A 24,065-nucleotide genomic window follows, 5' to 3' on the forward strand; every position below is an offset into this window, starting at 1 on the left:
GGTTCGAAGGCCTCCGCGGGTTCGAGGGCTCCGGGGGCTCTGAGGGCACCGGGGTTTGAGGGCTCCGCGGGTTTGAGGGCTCCGGGGGCTCTGAGGGCACCGCGAGTTCTGAGGGCGCCAGGGACGCTGAGGGCACCGGGGGCGCTGAGGGCTCCGGCGGCTCTGAGGGACCCGGGGGCTCTGAGGGCTCCGTTCGGGACTCCGATCGGGGCTGGGCTCGCTCAGCACAGAGTGACAGCCAGGGGAGTCACTGGAGGTGCTGGCGCGGTTGCAGCCCCGCCTGTGCCGAGCTGAGGGACACAGCGGATGGAGCTCGGAGCGCCGCGGCTGCGGGACGTGCCCCTGGCAGGGCGGGGTGAGATGGGCGCCAAGGTCCTTCCAGCCCAAACCATTGCACGGCAAAGTGAGCATCCAGCCCAGCTCCTGGCCCTGCACAGGCCCAAAAACCCACCCTGGGCATCCCTGGAGCTCTGGCAGCCTCAGGCTGTGCCCATCCCTGGGGAGCCTGGGCAGTGCCAGCACCCTCTGGGGGAAGAACCTTTCCCAAAATCCACCCTGACCCTGCCCTGGCCCAGCCCCAGCCCTTCCCTGGGTGCTGTCCCTGTCCCAGAGATCGGAGCCCCCAAGGAGTTTCCCTTCAGCCTCCTCCAGCTTCACAATCCCGGTGCCCTCAGCTGCTCCTCCATGGCCCCTCCAGACCCTTCCCCATCCCCGTGTCCCTCCTTTGGAGGCTCTGCAAGGCTTGTAAGTGATTTCCTTGGAGAGTCCTCACCCTGGCCCCACACGTGTACTTGCTGCATTGTGCAGGTCTGCAGTTTAACCTTGTTTTAATGGCTGTGTTTGGGTGGATCCCAGCAGAAATCACAATTCCCTCAACGTTTTGAAGTCATGTTTCATGCAAGCCCCGAGGGATTGGGTGACAAGGCTGGTTCATCAGCCAGCAGACTGCTGGTGAGTTATTTTTTGTGAATGACGGTGTGCAAAGACTCAGCTGCTGTTTAGTGACAATCCCAGAGGAATCCACAACGCTCTGTAGCAGAGTAGGAATAACAAAATAAATTCTTGGCAATCCCTGTGGATTTTGGATGTGTCAACAGCATCACTGAGGTTGGAAAAGGCCCCAGAGGTCACTGAGTCCAACCTGTGACAGCAACACAGCATCAAAAACAGCAGAACATCCAAAAAATCAGCCCCAAAAATGGCACAGGTGAGGGTTCCTGTGGGAGGAGCAGAGCCAGGTCCAGCCGAGCTTGTCCTGCCCTCCCTCGGCCCAAGGCAGGGGACACAGGTGGCAGCAGGAGGAGGCTGCCTGAAGGACACAGGAGACCTGAGTGGAATTAAGGAACTTGGGCAGGGCCTTGGGTTGAGCTGTCATTGAAACAGTCACAGAATGTGAATGGTGAAGTGGTTACAAGACAGCAGAAACCAAAACCACCCATTTTTTCCTAACAGAAACCCTGTGATTTATCCCACAGATCAGTGGTTTGTGAATCTTTGAAGGGTTTTGGGTTGCTCCATTTCTTTCTCCCTGCACTGCTATATGTGGGAAAATTTAGAATTTGAGTCACCCAAGGATATCTGAACTGAAGCCCAAAGGAAAACAATCAGGGATGCTGAACAGTCATCAATAACAATTCTGTTCTGGTCTTGATCAGCTGCAAAACTAAAGAGAACGTTGCATTTCTTGTTTCTCATGTACTGCTGGTGGAAGCTCTTTGGACATACACAGTTTGTACTTCAGGGAGGTTTCAGAACCCTGGTTCTCCCACACAGTATTGCTGAATCAAAAATAAAAGGACTGAGGGATTAATGCCTTCCTTTAAAAACCCAAGTTCTGCACCCCACAAACTGTCAGTGCTTAGCAGCATCCCTAGGAGATGTTTTTAACCTTTTACCTTCTGAGGGAATGAATGTTCTCCATCCCAGCTGATGGTAAATCATGGAATGGTTTGGGCTGGGAGGGACCTCAGAGGTCTCACCCACCCCTGCCATGGGCAGGGACCCTCGCACGGTCCCAGAGCTCCATCCTTGGGCACTCCTGATCACCAGAGGAGACATTAATTACACAACAATTAATTCTGCAGGGAGCAGAACCTCAGTGTTCCAAAATTAAAGCTTCTAAGAGAAGATCTGAGCAGCCAAAGGCCTCAGGTGCACGAGCACAGGTGAGAGTGGTGCTGTGCTAACCCCAGCCAGCTTTATTCAGGCACTGGCTGTACTTTTGCAGGGATCCCACTGGCTGATCTCCAGATTTCATCACCTTTTGTCTTAGAACAAAATAAATGTTTTGTAGGACCTCAGGAAAACCTTTCCTTGTCCCTCAGCTGTAAATACATCAGTTATAAAGACACACCAGGTATTTAGGAACCCTTCCAGGGCAGAGTTTTGCACTCTGGTCTTCCCTGAGTGCAGGATCTGTTCTGTTTCCTGTTCCACACCAATATTTTATTTTCTGTTTCACAGAACCCGAGCTCAGCTCGCTCAGGCTCTGCTCATTTCCCTTGCCCACATTTCCATGGCTCTGCTCCATCCCACAGACCCGACTGGCCGGCCTGGCCAGCCTCTCCAGCATTTTCCCCAGGTGTCACTCGCACCAGTTTGCAGGTGATGTTCTGTGCTCTGGTATGTGGCAGGAGCTGCTGTGCCTCTGGCTCTGCCAGCTTTGGGCTGAGGGAAAGCTCCCGGGTGGGCAGAAGGTCCCGGGTGGGCAGGTCCTGCTCTCCTGCTGCTCCTGCCCAGGATTCCGTGTCAGGAATGATCAGACATGGACAGACTGCAGGGCCAGGGAAATGCAGCGGTGCTTTACACCTCTGACTTGCAGCTCCTTGCATCACTCCTGGGCTGCAGGAGAGTTTTGGTGTCCTGGGTTTGGTGCACAAGCACAGCCCATTAAATATCCCAACAAAAAGCAGAGGATGGGAATATCCATGAGGCTGGAAGGCAGCAAATATCCACAAATCAGCTTTTTCTGACACCATGAGGAAACCTCAGAGATTCCCTGTGTTTTCTCATTTTTATCTCTTTTAATCAAGGTGATCTGTTCTAGGAACTTCTTTACTGAAGCCTCTGAACTATGAGGAGCTTTTCTATTACCTTCCTCATTTTCATTCTTGCTGCCTAATTGCTGGGACCTGGTTTCCAGATAAACAGAATTAAGGATAGGGCTGGATTTGTTCTGTGTCCACCTGCTCCAAAATTGTCCTCCAATAAGGTCAATCATTCACAATTTTAATTCTGGGAAAATACATTCCCATGACCAAGTATTGAGTAAAAGACATAAATTTCTTTAACAGTGAAGATAATCAGAATTTAAGAGCAGGACATAAATTTCTTTAGGTTCTGAAATTTGTCAAGTGAAAAGATTATTGAATGTTCCCATTTAAATGACAGGATTTAACAGACTGCTACAGTCTTACATTTTACCAGATTGGTCTCATTTAAAGTAAAATAGAGCCAGACTGGAGGGTAAATTCCAGTATATACAGCTTTTGTATCCCAGCTTTGGATTTTTACCTCTGGACTCAGCCCTGCTCCACTGCAGTTTTCTGTAATTTGGGAAATACTTGTTAGTCTTGGATGCAATAAATTCTCTAGAAAGTTCACCATGGACAAAAAAAAAAGAGTGAAGGTTTATTTTAATAAACAAGCATGCTGGGTAGCTGAACAACATACAGGAACCAGAATTGTACAGAAAGGGATGAAAAATAAGCACTTAAAATTCAACTACAAAACTGGGAGAGTCAGAGCAGTGCCTGGGAAAGCTGAAAACCTTTAGGAAAAAAAAAATATCTGCTAAAGTTTCTGGGTAAAGGAAAGAAAACATTTGATAAAGGAGGTGGGGAGACTGGGGGCATTGTCAGGGGATTTGAACCCCAGCCACGGAGACAAACATCCAAGGAAGGGCTGGTGAAGGCACAGGACAGGAGGGTCAGCCCCAGCTCCGGAGCAGGACGGCAGAGCTGGCTCTTCTCGCCAGGCTGGGCTCGGCAGGGCAGATGAGGAAAGGCAGGAGAGGCAGAGGGGAGCTGCCCTCAGCACAGCTCCCTCAGCACGCCCCTGCCTGCTTCATGTGCAGGGCCCCTCTGCTCCTCCTGCAAGGGAAAACACGGCATTGCACACAGAGCACTGCACCAAACCTCTGGAACCCTCTGCTGACAGGGGAGACACCGAAACATTCACAGCACACATCGGGGCACTTATCCTTAAACAGCTTTCCTTGCAAAATTACACATTTCATCCAAAAACCCAAAACATTGCCAACGCCACTTCTGAATTTTTGTGTGACCTGCTGGTGCTTTGTCAGGTCTCTGCTGCTCATTGGACTCTTTCCTGTCCAAATTCACAGTTTCTGCTGGAATAGGAAGCTGCTCACACAAATGTCAGAGTATTTTTTAGTGACTGAATCTTACAGCACCTGCAGCAAGTTTCTCACACAAACAGGAATCATTTTTCAGTGTTCAGCTTTACAGTGCCTGCTGCAAGTTGCTCACACAACAATTTGGGTCATTTTTTGGTTCACTATTTTACATTTCCTGCCAGAATAGGACAGTGCTCACATAAATATCCGTGTTGTTTTTTAGTGTCCAATTTCACATTTCCTGCTGGAATAGGAAGTTGCACACACAAATATCCAAGTAACTTTTTAGTGTCCAACTCCACAATTCCTGCTGGAATAGGAAGTTCAGTCCTGAATATCTGGGTCATTTTTTAGTTGCCTATTTTACACTTCCTACCAGAATAGGAAGTTCTCACCCAAACATCACCATCATTTGTTTTTTAGATCAGTTGGACATTATCAGTGGGAGGAACAATGATGGTGTAAAGGTAAAGCACAGGAGCAGAGAAGTGCCAACCCTAAAGAAGCCCAGCAGTTTGTGGGGTGGGAATCCCAGCTGCTCAGCCCGTGGCAGCTCAGTACTCACAGCACAGCCTTGCAGAAGGAGCATTTGTTGTTGTAGGTTTTGCCATCAGAGCCACAGTAGGGCTGGTAGAGCCTCTCACAGTAAATGGGCCTCCCTCTCTCCAGCCTCTTGTACTCACTGCAGTCCACCTGCAACGAGGGCAGCCCTGAGTCTCACACCCCTGACCTCACGGGGAAAAAGCTCACAAAATAAAGGATTTATAACATCATGGCTTAGGCCTGCTGCTGGGGCTGGGGGCAGCTCCTCAATCTGCTTGTTCCCGTGAGAAAAATCAGAAGAATGAAAAGTCAGCACAACAATTTATTCTGGTGAGAAAAATAAGTTTGCACCTGCAAAACCAAGAAATTGGTGCAATGGGAATCAGTGAGGAAGATATGTAAACAATCCAAGAATAAAGAGGTTTGATGGATGCACAAAATTCCATTTACTGACCAATGGACTGACAGTGTATTGTTATCCAATGGAGTTTAACACAGTGCCTTTTGAATTCCTATCAATATGAGATAACTGAATAAAAATTGGCATTTTCTGCATGAAGAAACGGAGCCCTGTCTGCTTTACTGTGACACACCTTCCATGTACAGAAATCATGAATATATCCAATTTTGGGGCAGCACAGCCAGGGAGGGGGCACCACCTCTCTGGGCAGAGGCTAAGCCCCAGAAATGAAATATTTCTGCTCAGAGGCGAGAGTGGGGCTGATGTGACAGGGATGGGCAGGAACAGCACAGCCCCAGAGGAGCAGAGTGTGGGGATTTTATTATCTGGTCACAACAATCAGTAAATCCAGGTGGGATCAATTCACATCCAGCCCTTCCTTGGACCCTTCAGGGATGGACTCCCACCTCCCCCCTTCTTCCAGACATTGACCCCAGAGTACTCAGAGAGTGAAAATCTCCAGGTACCTGATTTAGGAGCTAAAACTAATCAGAAAATCCTTATAGGGTCATCATTAAATAATTAAAAAAAAAAAAATCTAGATTTCTCTGGCTTAAAATTTCTCCTTGTCTAATTTCTTGCCCATAATGCCAAACAGGTAAAGACATCTGGAAGCTGTCAGAACAACTCTATGGAAACCCCATATCCCAAGCTCAGGAACTTTGACTGAAACCTCAATAAATTGGCAGCATTTAATTAAAGTTTATCATGCTTATTTTCTGACCTTATTATTATATTATAATTTTTTATCTCATAGTCTATATTTTTATTTAGGAAAAAGGAAATCACTCACCTCATTCTGTGTGGCAGCATCTGCAGTGGAAACTGAATCCCAAAAGAGAAAATGGAAATGCACAGTTAATGAACACTCAGGTGCAAACCAGGATGATTTCACTCAGCAGCACTGAATCTTTTACCTCCTTCAATGTCAATATTGAGAGCTGTGCAGTGTTCAGTGAGGCCCAGGTGTCAGACCCTATTGACCAAGTGGGTTTTGGTGCATTATTTACCTTAGAAACTTCTGTCACCTGCTGGAACAGCCTTTGCTGGAGGAGGGAATGGAGCCATTGTTCACCACAAAACCTCTGGCAGCCCAGCAGTCAATATTATATTTACTGTTCAACATGTTATTTTATATTTATTGTCCTGGATTAACTGGTGGTTGAGCATGACTGGGGTTTAATCCTGAGTTTACCAAGTGCTGCATGTGGCTGTGAACAAACCACAAATCCCTTCTATATCTGTGTTTCCTGTCAATAATGAGAATTAAATACAATATTGACTGTAAATAACAGCGATAATACAATTTGGCTCATAATCCCATGTAGGAAGTGTTTCCCTTGTTTCAATGTGGATTTTAAGGTGGCTGGCTCCTATTTTTACCTCATTCCTCTGGAGCAGAGCCCTGTCCTCAGGTGGGGCTTCAAGGAGCTCCCTGCAAACAATGCTAATTACACCTCCCACAAAGCAATCAGCTCCTTGGCGTGGCTCCACGCTGCTGACACATTCCTTGCTTTCCTCAGGAATGTGTTTGCCCCGCTGCTGTCCCATAATCACATCCTGGGCCTTCCAGGGGTAACAGTACCAGGGAGAGATTTCTGTGCAGAAGGAGCAGGGATCTGTTCTGCAGCAGAGCTCCAGCACTTGGGCTTTTTGGATTAAATTTGGATTTTTTTTTTAATATTTAAAGGTTAAACTTTCCAAATGTGTTCTGGAGCAGAGCTCTAATAATTGTCTTTTGGAATAAATTTGGCTTTTTTTGATCTTCGAAGGTTAAACTTTGCACAAAAACTTCCTTTCATAAACTTGTTTACACCCTCACATCAAATACAGTTGTTCAGTGTAAAGAAAATGAGCAGAAAAAAAGCTCCATGTCAGGTTTCTATCTCTGTCACCAGAGGCTGACTGAGATTTCATTGTTCTGGAATTGGATTCGATTTATTCCTCTTCTCCCAACCCTTCACATCTGATTTTTTCTCTGGTGAACTTTTGGGAGCCGCTCTGCAAACGGAGTGAATGCAATAAAGGTGTGGCTCAGAAAGTGCTGATGCATGAAGTTTTCAAGCAGACAAGATAAACCAGAAAGTTCAAGGAAGAGATTTCCTGGAATTCTAATGGAAGGAACATTTCTTTATTTCCCTGCAGTTAGTGAAACACAATGAATTATTTCCACCATGTTTCATTTAAACTTCTGTTTCTAATAAAAATTTTGGGGTTGAGACAAATTTCAAAGCAGCTTCTTCAGAGCTACTCAAAAGATTGTTTTGTTTCATAATGCTGCATTATTTTGCATCTTTAATGTTCAAAATGCATTTAAACTTCTATACTACCTGCAGAGGTGTGGAGTCTTTCAGTCTTTTTAAATGCACTTATTTTTCTCTAAAAATACATTTTTACTGCAAGTTTTTAGTAAAAATAAAATTGCCAGGTAAAGGCTGAAGAAATTCCTCCCAGATCCCTCTTTTTTAGAGCAACATGTCCCTCAAATCTCCCTGCAGCCTGGGAAAATAAGATTATAAAAGCATTCCCAGCTGTTTTATGTGGCCTGAGCATCATCAGCTGTCCCCTGCTCGGTCAGCTTGGCAGGGCAGGACCTCACCAGCTCCAAGCTCCCTTCTCAGATGGAAATTTTAAAACAAACAGATAAAACCAGGTGGTTCTGAGGCACCACAGAACAGATCTCCGAGTACACCCAGCAAGGAGCAGCTCCCACCCACCCCAGCCCCAGCTGGGTTCTAAGCTATTATGGTGCTAAATAATAGGATTTTAGCCAGAAAATCCCATTTTCTCCCTCCCTCCCACCCAGTGCAGGAACCAGCTGAGGAGCCCGGGGGTTACTCACACGCCAGGCACAGAGCTGCCACTGCCAGGAGCACCAGGGCGACCTTCATGGCTGTCCCCAAGCCTGCAGAGCGCCAGGGCTCTCAGCGTGGCCATGGCACCTTTATAGCCAGGCTGGTGATGCAATGCCCTGCAGGTGCCCAGGGCAGGGCAGGGCAGGAGGGCTGTCCTGGCACGGGCAGGGCTGCGTGTCCCGCTGCTGATGGGGCAGGGATGGTCCTGCCTGCACGGAGCCCAGCCTCATGCAATTAACTGTTCCAGCCCCAGCAGCCAGGGCTGACTCAGGGCTGCCTGCTCTGCTACTGCCGTGGGGACTCACAGCTGAATGCAGTTCCCAGGGAAGAATCATCCTGGCTGGGTGTTTGCCAAAGCATTCATCCCAGAAGGGCTTAATTCTTATTCTTTGGGGCGTTTTGGAGCTGCTTCTGAGCTGTGGTTTGAGCTGAGCTGCTTGTGGCCGTGCACTGAGCCCTCCAGCTGCTCTGGGAAATCTGTGTTCTGCTGGCAACCCTTCACACCCAGCCCGGAGCATCCCCAGGGCTCCTTTTCTTTTTAAATGTGCCCATTTTGGGGTCAGAAGTGATGTTTAGGGAGAGAAACCCTTCACACCCAGCCCAGAGCATCCCCAGGGCTCCTTTTCCTTTCAAACATGCCCATTTTGGGGTCAGAACCGATGTTTTGGGAGAGGGGCAGCAGAGCAGCCCAGGGCACTGCCTGGCCAGGACAGGACAGGAGTTCCCATCCCTGAGCATCCCCTGAGCTCCTGCCCAGCCTTGGACACAGGGGAGGTTCCTGTGCTCCCATTTCTCTGTTTCCACACAGCGGGAGGGATTCCTTTAACAAACTCGCATTTATTGGTGGCTTAACCAAAAAGCAGCAATTTCTGTCTTTTATGGCAAGGTCCCCATGGGACACTCAGGTCTGGGGCTCCACTTTCATAAATCCACAGTGATGTGGAGTTTGGAGGGGACAGCTTGGTTTCAATCCCTCCTTCCAGAATTGCATTCTCAGTGATTTACCATCTAAATGTGCAAAAATCTCAACAAGAAAAATCCCTGCCCACCACCTCAATTCCCAGTATTTCAGTGATTCCCTCACTGCAGGGCAGCCCAGGCCTTTCTTTGTGCAGGACTGGGGCCAGAGGTGCTCATTCCAGTAAAAAAGGGCCTGGAGGCTCCTACAGAAAAGATTTCAATAGGTCAGGTAAGCCTTGGGCCCCCCTAACTCATCCCAAGAGGGATATGAAAAATGTTGTCTTTAAAGAATATAGGTAATCAATAAATGTTGAATTTCTTGTCCCTTAACAGGACAAAAAACATAAATGCCATCAAATCCAAATTCCAGGATGAGCAAAGATCCAGTTGGAGCTGGAGGCCTGGAATTTTATCTTTTGAACGCCCTTCAGTTTTTTCTTTTTCCTTAATTTGGACATGTGTTCCTGCAGGGCTGAGAGGACAAAAGGCAGGGTGGGGTTTGCTCTGGCCTTGGTCTGGACCCCCCTGCTTGGGGCTGTCAGTGACTTTGATTTCTGGGGAGCTTTTCTGGAGAAAACCCTGGCAAGGAGCTTGCAGGAACTCGTGGGGAGGATTCAGGACACGTCCGTGGCTGATGGACAATTATGAGCAATTAGGAAACAGGAGCAGAACCCAAAGTGTGCCGGAAATTCCTCCTGCTCCGGAGGGTTTGGAGCACACACAGCCCCCGGGGCTGTCCTGGCACTGAAACTGCAGCTGGAGATCCTGACCCTGATCCATGAGGAAAGGGCCCAGCCCAGGGCTCCCAGTGTCCCCGGGCATGCAGCCCCAGCATCCATCCCATCCCATGGATCCCATCCCATGGATCCCATCCCATCCCATGGATCCCATCCCATGGATCCCATCCCATCCCATGGATCCCATCCCATGGATCCCATCCCATCCCATGGATCCCATCCCATCCCCTGGATCCCATCCCATCCCATCCCATCCCTCTCAGGGAACACAATTCCTGCCCAGTTCATGGAGGGAGATTTTCCAGCACTTGAATTTCAGTCCATAATTCCCCAGGTGTCCCTGGCGAGGCTGCAGCTGCTGCCCTGGGACGGTTCTGGGCTCCCTGGCAGGGAAAGGCACTGAAATGCTGGCGCAGAGCCCATGGGGGAGCACCAGGTGCCGAGGGGGTGAAACTCAGAGGAAAACTTGGGAGAAGGGGTTGGCTCCATTGGGAGAGGGAGGAAACACAAAGCATGGGAGCCAGAGCCCTCCTGGAGCTGCAGAGTGAAAGGAAGAGGGGACAGAGCAAATTGCAGGGAGAGAAATTCCAATTAGATGGGAGCAAAACAAATTTCACAACCATGAGAGGAGTCAGCCATGGAGGCAGGTTACCCACAGAGATCCCAGAGATTGTGAAAATGGGTCTGTCCTAAAGGGGCCACAGAGGGTGTGGGCAGCCAGGTCACCTCGTGGGCCGTCCCAGTGGAACTGGGTCTGCCATTCCCACTGCAGAATGTCAAGTGTTGCTGGCATTTTCAGGGACCTTGCGGTGTCTTTGTCCTCATAAATTAACGTTTGACAAAGCAAACATGGGCAATGAAGTGCCACCATGGAAAAAAAGTTCTTTGGAAAACAAATGTTGGGATGTGTATAGGAACAGCTGCTTCCCAAAGCTGGGTGAGTAAGGAATAATTGCTGAACTCATTCTGAAATTTAAGATAATATGGTAAATAAATTGTTTATATTGAAGAATTGTGAGTGCAATTTTGCCCTCATCAGCAAACCTGTAAGTTAATTGTGGAACTCCTGTAATTTTCTACCTTTGCCATTATATCCTGGATTTTTCCCAAATTCTTATCCCTCCAAGTTGATCTGTTGAAACAGAAAAAGCAATTCCAGTGTTACATGTGCTAAAATATTAGTGTGCATTTTTCTGAGGGTAAGAAAATTTTCCCAATTACTATTTATTCCAAATCTGAGATTGCTTTCAGCTCTGGAGGCCTGGTTGGAGCACCGCTGGGATGCCAAAAATGCTGCCACAGCAGGTCACGAGTTAAGTGCATGGCAGGATGTTCCCTGGCTGCATTCCAGAGGAGGAACCTGCTCCCACCCGTGCGTGGAGAGCCTCCCATGCAGGGCATCCACAGAGATGACGAGCAGCACGTGGGAAAGGTGAAAAAGCCCCTTTGTCACAGGAGGGAGGCTCCAGCCAGGGCTGCAGCAGTCACGGGGGCCCTCCCCTCCCTGGTATCCCCGGCGTGCTCATCCCCAGCCCCAGCCAGGGTGGGTGGCTCAGGGTTGTCCGCCCAGGTGCAATTAAAGCATCAGATTCTGAAGTCTTGCTCAATGCAGGGTTTGAGAAGCAAGGGCTGCCTTTGTTCAGGCTGTGCCACAGCCTTTGGGTGTTTGCCTGGGAAAGGAGATGATGCCTTCAGTTTGAGCTTTCCTATTTCCCAGACTCTGCGCTGCATTAGTGTGTGACTCTGCACTCCACATAAAGTGTCAGCAGTTCTGCTCCCAGCTCAGTCCCACAGAACAATCCTTTCCCAGCCCCACAACCAAGGACACCGCTGCAGCTTCAGCCCCAGAAGTGCAAACAACAGGGAATGGAGGGGAGCAACCTGGGAGGGTGGGACTGCATCACCTGGAGCTGGGATTGGACACCGAACCCCAGCATGGAAATGGACCCAAACTTATCAAAGTGTGAGAACTCGTGGCCAGGATCCATCTGGGTCAGGGTCTTGCACTGCCCAAGGTGGATCCTGTAAAGGGCTTTTAATAAAAGTCTATTTATTCATTTAGCTCTGCCCAGCCTCTGCTCCAGGCAGCCCCTGAAGGCATCAGTGAGTTCCCTGTTTCCACCCCTGTGGGAGATCACAGCCTTCCTTCAGCACTGGGGGTGTCAGGCCAGGCCAGAGCCCTGCTGAAGGCCTCATGTGTTGTCTCAGAAGCTAAAAGTAAACCCAGCAGGCTGTGCAAAGGCTGGAGCTGATGTTTGTTTCCCTTGTCCCTGCTGATCTCTTTGGGACACAGTGCCAGGAGTGGTTCCGGTATCCTGCAGGCAACACAGGGATCCTGTGATTCCTGTGTCCTGTTGATGCCTCAGGTTTCAGCTTTTCTATTTTTCACATTCTGTGCTGCTTTAGTGTGTGGGTCTGGGCTCACATCAGGGGATGGTGAGCTCTGTGCACAGAGCAGGGACACAAAACAATTCCTGCTCCAGCTGGGCACCAAGGACAAATGATCCAAATCTCAGCCCAGGAGCACAAACCCCGTGGGCTGGAGAGAGAAAAACAAGAAGGATGGGACTTGATAACCTAAAGCTGGAATTGGACAATTAACACCAAGATGCAAATGGAGCAGAACTTACCAAAGTGAGAGACCCTGGAGCAGTTGTGCATTTTGGGACCATTTTGGGTCATCTTGGCCTGGCTGGGCTCTTGTGCTGCCCAAGGTGCATCCATGGAAGAGATCCTTCTAATAAATCCCTGCTCTATTATTTAGAAGCTCTGTCTGGTCTCTGTTCTAGCTCAGCTTTCACAAGACATCAACCCATTGATGTTCTGAGCTGATTCTTCACAAAAACAAAGCATTAATGGTTTAACACCTCCACGGAATGGGCTTTGAAAAGGACAGATCTGAAATCGCCTCAAGATGCAATTTCCTGGTGTTTGGACTTTGCCCTTCTGTCACACCAAAGTCAATCAAAGTGACATTTCAAGAAATGTTTTCATGGCTCACAGCAGGGTTGGAGGATGTGCATTGGTTTTCCCTTTATTAAAAATAAAACTTTTCTAGAAGAGAAGCTACAACTTACAAAGAAGAGGGGTGGGAGGAAGACCAGCATGGAGCAGGGGTGGATATGAAGAATTTGGAGCTGAAATCTGTGTTCTCCCCCAGAACCCCCAATTAAACATTAGCTTTTCCCCCTTTTGCTCTCAGCAAGTGCCTGCTTGCCCAGCTCAGGGGCTGAAGCTCTTGGAGAACAGCAAATTCCTACCGTGACCAATTAGTGCCTCATTAAGGACACGGCGTCTTTATCTGGCAGCATTCCTTGGGCCAGCAGCACCCACAGAAAGGCCTGGGGGGAATTAGTCAGGCTCTGTTCAGGGCAGGTGTGGTACCCAGCCCAAAGCCAGGGGTGAGTGATGGGGATGAAGGGAGAGCTGGAGGAGCTGCCCCTTCCCAGGCAACGGTGGGGCCTGGGAAAAGGAGCGGGGAAAAAAAGCAGAAAAATCTGGGGTTTATGCTGTCAATGACTCTCCTCTCTCAGGAATAAATCAGATCTAAAATTTGATGTCAGAAGCTCAGATTTTGCAGTCCAAAGGGGTTTTTTTTGGGCAAGGGGGAGGAATTTTGTACATTGTGCAGCCTGAGTCTGTGCACTTTACAGAGGTTTCCAGATAATTTACAGTGCAAAAGGAGAGGAAAGAAAGAAGAGAAGCCCAGGGGCTGACTGACACATCAATTGTTATGTTCTTGGATGGATGGAGCATGTTAGGAAGTGATCTCCTGCGTGTGGAGCCACCACAGGGAATATTTTTTGCTTTTTATCCAATCTAGGCAGAGATGGGAACCTGACAATTCCACAGGAGACATTCCCAGGCTCTTGGATCCATGGAAGGCCCAGGGAATGGAAAACTGGGGATCAAAGCCAATTTATGCCCTAGGGAGCAGCCAGCTGCCAGTGAGCTGATTCCTGCAGAGAGAGGGGCAGCTCCAGGCTCAGCTCTGTTATTTTCCTGAATAAACCCAGCCAGTGCCTTCCCCCTGAAGCCTCTCTCATCTTCTGCCACAGAAAGGCAATCCTGAAAGGCAAAGATCAATTTAGGCTTTAAAATTTAGCTGAATATTCCAAGAATGGAGACTGGGCTGGGCCCGAGCTCGGGAGAGGTTTCAGGGATTGGTTTCAAGGGTGCCAAGGATGAAACCCTGAGGGTCAGGAGGGTTCTGTGACCTCAGATCTGGGGCAGGTGGGTTCAGTTCAGAGCTGGAGAGCACAAAGAGCTCTCCCCTCCTGCAGGCAGTGCTGCTGGCACACCCTGCTCCCTTGGCTGGGCCATCTCTGCACTTTTACAGGCTGGGAATTTGGTGTTATTAATTAGTAATAATTCATTTGCCCTGCAGACACTGAGACGGAAATAGTGTCTGATCCTCTGGTACAAAAGTGAATACTGACACAAACCATTCTTGAAAGACCACAAATAAACCAAATTTTCTTGTTTTCAGGTGTGTTTATTATTAGCTCCTTTGTAAACAAGCACATAAGTTGCCTTTCTAGCCAAAATAAGACATGTAAACTTAATAAATACCAACAGGACTTGTAAATAAATTATCAGCAGTTTTCTGAAATATCAGATACTTCACACATTTCAGTGTTTAAATATCTTAAATCACCACCCATGGCAAAGACATGGTTGCAATGGAAGACTTTCATGTCAGTGATTCTGTACCAGAGGCTAAGGCCTGAATCCTCAAAGATATTTCAGAGTATTTTGTCCTCCTGGAAGTCAGGGCTCAGTGTTTTGGGAAAGGATCCATCCCGGGCAGTGCCCAGGGCCAGGTGGAGCTCTGAGCACCCTGGGACAGTGGGAGGTGTCCCTGCCCTGGAATAAATGAGCTTCAAGGTCCCTCCCACCCAAACAATACCAGGATTCCATGGAAAATACAAAACTTTCAACTCCTGCTTCTGCTCCCTCCCAGAGCTGGGCCCTGGCTGTGCCAGGAGGAGTTTCCCTGAGGTTCTGGGAACACACCAACACAGGGTGGGGCACACTGGCAACGTGGGCTACAGAAATCTCTGCTCTAAAAATCTGATTTCATGGCATCATTAACATTCACACACACTCTGCAGGGTTTCACACCCCGGGGTGCAGCCCCAGCTGCCTTGGGGGGGTCCTGACTGTGCCCTGTGCTGCTCCTGTGGGATTCTACAGCAGGGGATGCCCTGGGCACAGCTGGATTGAATCCCACAGCTGGAGATGCCCTGGGCACAGCTGGATTGAATCCCACAGCAGGGGATGCCCTGGGCACAGCTGGATTGAACCCCACAGCTGGGGATGCCCTGGGCACAGCTCGATTGAATCCCACAGCTGGAGATGCCCTGGGCACAGGTGGATCAGGAAAGGGCCCAGCAGTGGGAGCAGAGGAGGCTCTTTGGGAGGTGAGAAATGCAGCTCCTGGAGGCTCAGAGCTGCCTTCACACCAGTGCTCCCAGTGCTCCACGGATCCCTCATGGAGAGCTCCCCAGCTGGGCATCAGCAGCTGTGGGCACACAGAGCTGGCAAGGGCAGCAGGAGCCATCCCCAGGGCTCTGCAATTGCTGCAGTTCCTTCTCTACCCCAATGTCCTGGAGGGTGAGGGTGGCCTGGGCACCCCACACCCAGCTGCTCAGGCAGCCAGGGCTTGCTGTGCTTGTCCCCACAGAAAAAAAAAAATACAAATTAATATCAAATAAACAAACAAATCATTAAATAATGGAAGGTTTAAACAGTTCTTTCAGGAAGTGACTTTCCAAATAAGTTAACACATGCAGTGGTTTGAACAGCAACTGCCATCCACTGGCCTTGCAAAGCCAATAAATAAATAAATAAATAAATAAATAAATAAATAAATAAAATTAAATAAAGAATTATTAAATACTAAATAAATACTGAATAGATAAATAGCATATAAATAAATAAATATTAAATAAACAAAGGCACAATAATAATATAAGGACATACAGTAAATAAAGGCGCAATAATCATATAAGGACATACAATAATAGCTGCCAGCAACATGTCAAAATCATGTTCATGTAACATGATGGATGCTAAAAGTGTAACTTGAATCTGGGAAGCTGCCAAAGTCAGGACCACATTCAACTGTCACAAAAAATAAAAAAGTTATGGCTTCTTAAGAATCTCAAATGGAAATTTCTCTTCTAATTGTGCTTCTGTTCTTGTGCTAATTCATTCTTTGCTTTCTCTGGGAGCACTGTACCACCCTCCTTGCAGGTTATCTGTGAAATAACATCAGAAATGTCATTTCCACGTGGGTTTCCTTCAGAACTCTGGGTTCTGCCCAGCCTGGCTGGGTCCTTACCTGCAGAGCGAGGACCAGGAGCTCCAGGAGCTGAGGTAGCAGCGGTCCCTGGCCTGCACCCACACCTCAGCTGGCCCCGGGGGCAGCTGCACCGACTGCTGCTCCGTGTCGTACACCTGGGGACAGCACAGCTCCTTCAGGGGGGACGGGACCCCCACAGGGCACCAGCGAGGGTCCTGAGCCCCCACCAGAGCCTGGGGTCCCAAAGGCCCCAAAGTCCCGGGGCTTGGGAGAACTTGAGCTCAGCAGAAAGAGCTGGGAAGCTCAGGTGCCACTGAGGGGGTGTCCCAAAGTGACCCAAATCACTGAAGGGGGTGCTCTAAATAACCCAAACCCACTGAGCTTGGTGTCCTAAATGTCCCAAACCCACTGAGCTTGGTGTCCTAAATGTCCCAAACCCACTGAGCTTGGTGTCCTAAATGACCCAAACCTCCTGAGCTTGGTGTCCTAAATGTCCCAAACCCACTGAGCTTGGTGTCCTAAATGTCCCAAACCCACTGAGCTGGATGTTCTACATGACCCAAACCCACTGAGCTGGATGTTCTACATGACCCAAACCCTCTGAGCTGGATGTTCTACATGACCCAAACCCACTGAGCTGGATGTTCTACATGACCCGAACCCCCTGAGCTTGGTGCTGTAAATGACCCAAACCCCAAAGCCAACACTCATTAAACAAAGGGGTGGTTTGTTAATCTGGGTTTTTCTCTTTTTCCTGCTTCTCCCAGAGCAGGAGCCCCGAGATCCAGAGGCTGCTCCTGCTCAGGAGCACCCCCAGCCCCTCCCGAAGGGCTGCAGGAATTTTCACCTCCAGGAGCCGGGACCGAGCCCGGGGGAACGGCCCCATCTGCTGGACGGGCTGGACACATCCCAGCGGGAAACATCCCCTGGTGCCTTTGGATTCCCCCGGAATAACCATTCCTAACCCGGGATAACCCTTCCTGCTGCCTAGCCTGCAGTGCTGGACCCAGGAAGGGCAGCACTGGGCACTGCCAGCTGCCCTGTGGGCAAGAGGCTTTCCCTTTTTTATGGAAAATTAGGCACATTCCTCGGCTCAATCTGCATAAGATCCTTCGCTTTTTGGCCTGGAGGGGTGCAGAGGGCTCTGCTGGTCACACAGGAATATCTTCAGCACCCGCTGACCATGAATGCATTTAGGAAAAGCTCTGTTATTGTAGACGCTGCCTCTAAGGCAGGCCATTGTGTGTCTGAGGTAATTTGGGCACACGTTGGAGATTTAACCCTGAGACAGTTAATTAATCCCATTAATTAACTGGAAATCAGGGGGCAAAGACCAGATTTCCATAGAAATGCTTCCAGATGAGTCACTGAGCTCTGATTTCCAATTCACCTATAAAGCCTGAGCTGCCCAGACAGCTGCTGGCTGCCCATGAACAACACAGGAGGAAATTTGTGTCACAGATCCTGGAATTCTGGGTTTGGAAATTGGGATTTTCCCTCATGAGGCCCTGCATAGCCTCCTCATGAATTAGTAAACACAACCATGCAATGCTGGACAGGATTTTCTGTCCTCAGCTGCCTCAAGGATCTTCCTGCTCATGGACCTGGGAAAGGCTTTTTCTGCCAGGATACAATTTGCCACTTTTGGGGCTCAGCACCATTTTTTAAATTTTTGTTGATTATTCTTGCATACAAAAATTATTTCCACTGTTCAGGCAAGAAAATTGTGTCTCAAATGTTGTGTTTCTACCTGGTATCTGTGTCTCCTTGTGCTTTTAACTTTGACCTTGAAAGTCAAAGGGAAGTAGGAATTTGGGGTGCTCCAGGTGCTGGGGTAGGTCCAGGTCACTGTTCCATTGGTGGCCACGTGCTGGCACTGGGGGGGGTCAGGCTTTACTGCAGGAGAAAACACAGAGGGGATTAATTCATGTTCACAACTGAATGTTGGCGTGTTACTGGTGAGACTTTTATGGGAATGAGCTTTGGGAGCCTCAGGGTTAAGAGAGAAGCAGCCTTGAGCTGTGATAGCTGCCTTGGGTGCTTTTTATGGAAAATTAAGTACATTCCTGGACTCAATCTGGATAAGATCCTTCTTTTTTTTTTGGCCTGGAGGGTTGCAGAGGGCTCTGCTGGTCACACAGGAATATCTTCAGCACCTGCTGACCATTGATGCATTTAGGAAAAGCTCTGTTTCTGTGGGATGCTGTCTCATTTTCCTGTGCCCTGTGGCCACACTCAGAGCCCTCTCATTCCTGTGCCTGTCTGTGAACCTGCCCTGGCTGCCCATGTGGGAATGGCTGAGGAGGGAAACACCCACAGCCTGAGCAGCTCTCAGAGAGGAGCCTGCTGGATTATTCTCTGCCTTGGCCCTTCCCAAGCTCGTCCATCCTTTGGGGACACTCAGGGACCTGTGGGTGTTGGGGTACTGCAGGTCACAAGCCAGGAAGATGCTGCTGCTTCACTTCCTCATCCTTTTCTGTCCTGGCATCCCCTGTTCCTGTAACTGGGGCCTGGTGGACATTTACAGAGCACGGGGCAGGGATTCCCAGGGCTGGGCTGAGCCCTGACTCCCAACAAAACAAAGCCCAGAATCAGCCCCCACTGCTGAGTACTCACTGATGTCCCTGATGAAGAAGCTGGCGGTGTAGTTCTCATACAACACCTCATCAATGGCCTCCAGGAGGATGTCGATGGGCTGGTGCTCCTCAGCAAAGGGACAGAAGTTCTCCTTGTGGCACTGGGCAGTGTAGGTGGTGAGGGCCCCCTCGGTGACAGCCACGGGGCTGCTGCAGGACACATCTCCCTGGGGGCTGGAACAGAGCAGGGGCAGGCTCAGGGAATGCTGATTGTCCGGGCAGTGGCTGCCACAGCAGCAGCACTGCTGAGGAAATGCTTTGGTTTGCCTGAAGTCTGTCCGCTGCAGAAAAGGGTCAGTGGGAGCTGCCACACTCCCAGTGCTGTGGGATGGGTTAATGGCAATTCTCAGCCTCAGCAGCAGGAATTAATATTTAAACCTAAACCAGGATCTCCCACTTCCACCATCCCATGGCAAGCTCCAGTTTCCTCTTTAGTCCCTTTGCCCTCTCCCAAACCCTGCTGAAGGAATGAGGCCTGAGGGGTCTCCACTGGAGGGCAAACACCAAAAGCTGCAAAGCACCACCTGAGGCTGGCCCTGTTTTGCTCTCAGCCAGCTGTTTCTCCTCCAGCCGGCTGGGGTGACCTTTGCTGGAGCACTCCCTGCTTTGGAGAAGCCCCGGGGCAGTGGGAGGCAGGAAATCCCCCCAGGGTTCCCAGCACAGGTCTCTGCAGGGTTCCTCAGCCCAGCCTTGTCGGGGCCATGTGCTCTGCAGTGGGGGCAGCCTCCCACTCCTCCTGCCCTGGGAGCTGTGGTTCTTTCTGCCTTGGCTCCACTTCCTCTCTGCCCTGCACCGACTCTTTTGCTATTGCTTAAGTTACCCAGTGGCTACTCCAGCCCACTTGGACTCATTCCTTTTTCAAGGCTTTAATAATTTCTGAGTGACTTCCATGGCCTTTCAAAGTTAACTTTGTCCCAGTAATGACTCAAAACATTTTGGGGATGTTCAAACTTGGAAAAGAGATTTCCCCCCATCTGCCTGCCCCTAACAGCCTGAAATCCTACACAGAATAACACCAAGGGCTGCCCTGTGAAGGGAAGTACAAACTCTTACCCTTCCAGGCTTCTGATGGTGAACTTCACATGTGGATTATTTTCTGTCATCCAGGAACATGTGAAAACTCCAGAGTAGTTCCTTGCCTCACACTTCAAAAATGTTTTGGGCTCTAGACAGACAGAAATCGGGAGTTATTTACTCTTGTTTGCCAAAATGGCCAAGGCAGAGAGAAACAATTCCTGAGTTCACAGATTCCCTGCCAGCACCATGAGGGACTCAAAAACGAGACTCAGATGAGTGAGGCTGATGCAGAAAATGCAAAACATCCCAGGTTTGTCTCCTGAATGGAGAGGCCCAAGTGGCAGCACTTCAAACCTGGGCCAGGTTTGCCAAATCCCAGAATCCTGGAATCTCGTGAGCTGGAGAGACCCACAAGGATCATGGAGTGCAACTGCACAGCCCCAGAATCCCACCCTGGGATCCCTGGAGTGGTGTCCAAGCCCTCCTGGAGCTCTGGCAGCCTCAGGCTGTGCCCATCCCTGGGGAGCCTGGGCAGTGCCAGCACCCTCTGGGGGAAGAACCTTTCCCAAAATCCACCCTGACCCTGCCCTGGCCCAGCCCCAGCCCTTCCCTGTGTCCTGTCACATAGCCCTGATTTTCCAAACCAGGAATTCCTCCCATCCCTCCACCCTATCAGCCTGGAGAATCCCAAATAAATCCCATGGCCCCAGTTCCTGCGCTGCACTGCCCAGAGCCACAGGAGGGATGATTTTCTGGCATTGCCAGCACAGAGAGCACCTTTGCAAGGCCATTCCCACAAGCTGAGCAGGACAATGCTAGCCCTGGGGCCGTACCCTGGAAGGATTTGAGGATGTCCCTGAGGATGGTCCCGTCAGGGCCGATCCTGGCGATGAGCAGCAGGCTGGAGCTCAGCACCCTCAGGCTCTCCTGGCTCACACAGCTGTAGTTGCCGCCGTCCGGGAGCTCCTTCACTGCCACCCTCAGGGTCTTCCCTCTCTGCTTCCCCTCCTGGAAGGGGCTGGAGTCCTTTCTCCAGAGCACGGCCTCCTCGGGGCTGTTGCAGCTCAGCTCCACCGCGGTGGCCGGGGCCTCGGCGTCCCACCGCGAGTCGATGACAAACACTGGGCAGGGCAGAGGAGACGTCAGGAGCTGCTCACACTGACCAGGCTGAGCCCTGCCTGCGCCCCTGAGCTCCCCAGGGAGGCTTTTCCACAGAGGAGAAACCCTGAGAAACCTGTCCAGCATGGCATCCCAACTGGCAGGGAACGCTCAGCTCTAGGACGTTCAGGAGTCTCCCAAACTCCCTCTGGACACGGGCAAAGGGAATCTTCAAACTCAGAGTTTACTCTCAATGCTTGAGAGTAACAGATTTGCTGCTTTCAGCATCAAATCCCTGCCAGGGAACCCCCGGGATAAATATTCTTTTTAATGTGAAGATAAGTAATTGAAAGAGAAGACAATCTGAATTTAGCCCAATTTTCTGATGAATTATTCAAAATAATTGTTTATTACCTACCCTATATTTTCACAAATGGATTTACATTTGTGAAAATGTAGGGTAGGTAATAAACAATAATTTTGTTTATTTATATTTATTATTTATATTTATTATTTATATGTATTATTTATATTTATTATTTATATTTATTATTTATATTTATATCTTTACCAGAGAGGTTGATAAACTATTTCTAGGTTTTAAGTTTTACTCAGAAATATATAAATATATTTTCTTTTTCACAACTAATTCTTCCCTTGTTTTTTTTTTAGGGCTGTTCCCTTAGTCACAGTTTTTGCATCCAGGCTGTGTGACTGAGACTTTGAACATGAGGAGAAGGAATAGGAAATAAAACAGTTGCTAATGCAAATATTGCAAATACGCTGTTGGAAGACATTTTAGGACTTTTAAATGTTTTTCCATGAACTCCAATTAATTATGGTCAAAGAAATAAACATATGGCCTTAGCCTAAGATACTGGAGTTCACAGATCCTGTGCTAGTGGCCACAATTATAATTCCAAAGTTTTAGGTCTAAGCAGAGATTTCCTTACCATTTTCCTGCAATTTCCACTGGGCACTTTCCAGTAGGGCAGCAAAGGAAAACAGGGACAGTAAGGCACAGAAGAGGTGAGACATCTGTAGGGGAGAAAAAAACAATTATTAAACTTTACTGAGATTGGCTGAGTGTGCTCCAAAGTCAGGCTGGGGCTGGGCAGGGTGACAAGGACACAAAATGAGTCCAGTGAGCTGAGGAGCATCTTCCCATTCTGAGAACTCCGGGTTCCCCTTAAAAAGGGAATCTCAGATTTGAGCTGGAGCCTTGATTTTGATCCACTTGGGATTCTGATGCCAAGGCAGTTCAGAGAAGGAATCACTCCAGGGGAATTGTGTGAGTGGCTCTGGGCTGGTCCCTTGTTAAATGCTCCTCGTGCAGGAAAAGCCCTGCTTGGTCCAGTGAGGCCAATCCCAAGGAAAAGGCACTGGATGAAGGATCAGGGGCTGCCCAGCAGGTTTGGATCCCCACCCCTGGAGGTGGCACTGGGACAGGCTGGGGATGGGCACAGCCTGGGCTGTGGATCCCAAAGCTCTTTCCCAGCCCCAGTGATTCCATGATTCCCCATGGCCAGGGCACTGCCCTGAAGGATCAAAGGCATCACCTTCCACCCACCCAAAGCCCAGTTTGGCCCAGCTCATCAGCAGTTCCACTAAAGCAAAGGGTTGAGGATGAGCCCAAGGAGCTGCTGAAGGTTCTGCTGGGCGCTGTCTCCATCTCTGAGCAGGTGACAGCAGGGCCAGTGCCCAGAGCAGAGCTGGGCCAGCTCCAGTTCTGCTCCTGGTTCTGGGATCCTCCTGAGCTCTCACAGTCTGAGCTTGTGAACCATTCCAGGCAAAATTCCTGCTGGGTTCAGTGCCCAGCTCTGTCTGCAGGAAGGGCTGGGAGTGGAGATCATCGCTGCTCTATGTCCAACATACAAATGGATATTTCTCCTGAATTCGTCCCAAATACCACCAGAACTCTCCATAAAACACCAAACACCTTTGCCAAATATTGTCCTAACTACTGGGTGCATAAAAACTCTATTTTTTTTAAATTCTATTTTTTAACTCTAAAAATCAGTTATTTAGATGCACTTCTAGACCTTTCAAACTGAGAGTAAACCAAATTAACAGAAATAGAATCTCTTCAAGAAAGAGATGGTAAATGTCGTTTTCAAAGCCTATTCTAACTACAGTGAAAGGCTGAATGCAGGTGAAAAACACATAATTAAGTGATTTGAGTTGTTTTTTTTTCCTCCCAAACCACTCTTTTTGTAATGAAAGAGGAGCAGCCCTCCTGATTCCTGGAGAGCACAGTGTCTTCCTGACCTGATCAGTTCCTTGCAGCTCCTGCTGTTCTGAGCATCCTAAATCCTGGTCACAAATCATCCAGTGCCCTTTGGATTTTACCCAGCTCTTAATGGGACCAGAAGCTCCAATAAAGTGTCTGGAGAGTGCCCAGGAGAGGCAGCAGCTCCTGCTGTGCTCAGAGAGGGGCACAAGGCTCACGGAAAAGCCAGTTATTATTGGACAGAAATGACAGAATAGTTTAGGTTTGGAAAAAAGCTCTAAAATCTATCATGTCCTATTAGCAGTGCCAATAACTGCTTCATTACACTCTTAGACTTCAGGCAGGATTAGCTGGAATTTCCAACAGAAAGATTCATTTGGCAACTTTCTGAAAATTGCTGGTTTCTGTCACAGAAACATGAAATTGGTCACCACACTTCATAAACCTGAAACTGAACATCAAAACATCAAAACAGCAGCTCAGACTGGGGGAGAGCAGTGGGACTTGTGCCTTCTCTTCCATTCATCACAATTAAAGCCTCCAAAACAGAAAAGTTTCTCCTCTTTGAGGGAGAAGCTGCATGATTCAGGTTTTTGATGAAAACAGTCAACAATTTGCATGGAAATGATTCACATTGTAGATGTGGGAGAGGATCCCTCCCCCATCTCAACATTTTCTTGAAAAATTAATCAGAAGTAAGCTCAGATTCTGAACAACACCAGTGAGTGCCCGAGCACTTCAGAAATGAGAATATTCCAGCTCCAAATGTTCAGGGAATCAGGGAATCACAGAGTCATGGAACAGTTTGGGTTGAAAGGACCTCAAATCCCCCCCAGTGTCCCCCTGCCATGGCAGGGACAGCTCC

General features: G+C 49.0%; 2 protein-coding genes across 2 annotated transcripts; both read right to left on the minus strand.

Annotated features, from left to right (window-relative positions):
• Positions 1-3,618: 3,618 nt before the first annotated feature.
• Positions 3,619-8,316, minus strand: LOC134424908 (ovomucoid-like). Its single transcript, XM_063169083.1, has 4 exons — positions 8,203-8,316; positions 6,154-6,185; positions 4,923-5,050; positions 3,619-4,091 (listed from the first exon to the last, which is right to left on the minus strand). The coding sequence occupies exons 1-4, from the start codon at positions 8,249-8,251 to the stop codon at positions 4,046-4,048; spliced, it is 255 nt and encodes an 84-aa protein (XP_063025153.1). The 5' UTR covers positions 8,252-8,316; the 3' UTR covers positions 3,619-4,045.
• A 7,938-nt stretch (positions 8,317-16,254) lies between these two features.
• On the minus strand, positions 16,255-22,008 carry IL12B (interleukin 12B). Its single transcript, XM_063169091.1, has 6 exons — positions 21,924-22,008; positions 20,706-20,993; positions 19,909-20,020; positions 18,836-19,029; positions 17,970-18,115; positions 16,255-16,374 (listed from the first exon to the last, which is right to left on the minus strand). Exons 1-6 carry the CDS (start codon positions 22,006-22,008, stop codon positions 16,255-16,257), a joined length of 945 nt encoding a protein of 314 aa, XP_063025161.1.
• Positions 22,009-24,065: the final 2,057 nt, after the last annotated feature.

Source organism: Melospiza melodia, chromosome 14, assembly GCF_035770615.1.
Source record: "Melospiza melodia melodia isolate bMelMel2 chromosome 14, bMelMel2.pri, whole genome shotgun sequence".
Taxonomy (NCBI): Eukaryota; Metazoa; Chordata; class Aves; order Passeriformes; family Passerellidae; genus Melospiza; species Melospiza melodia.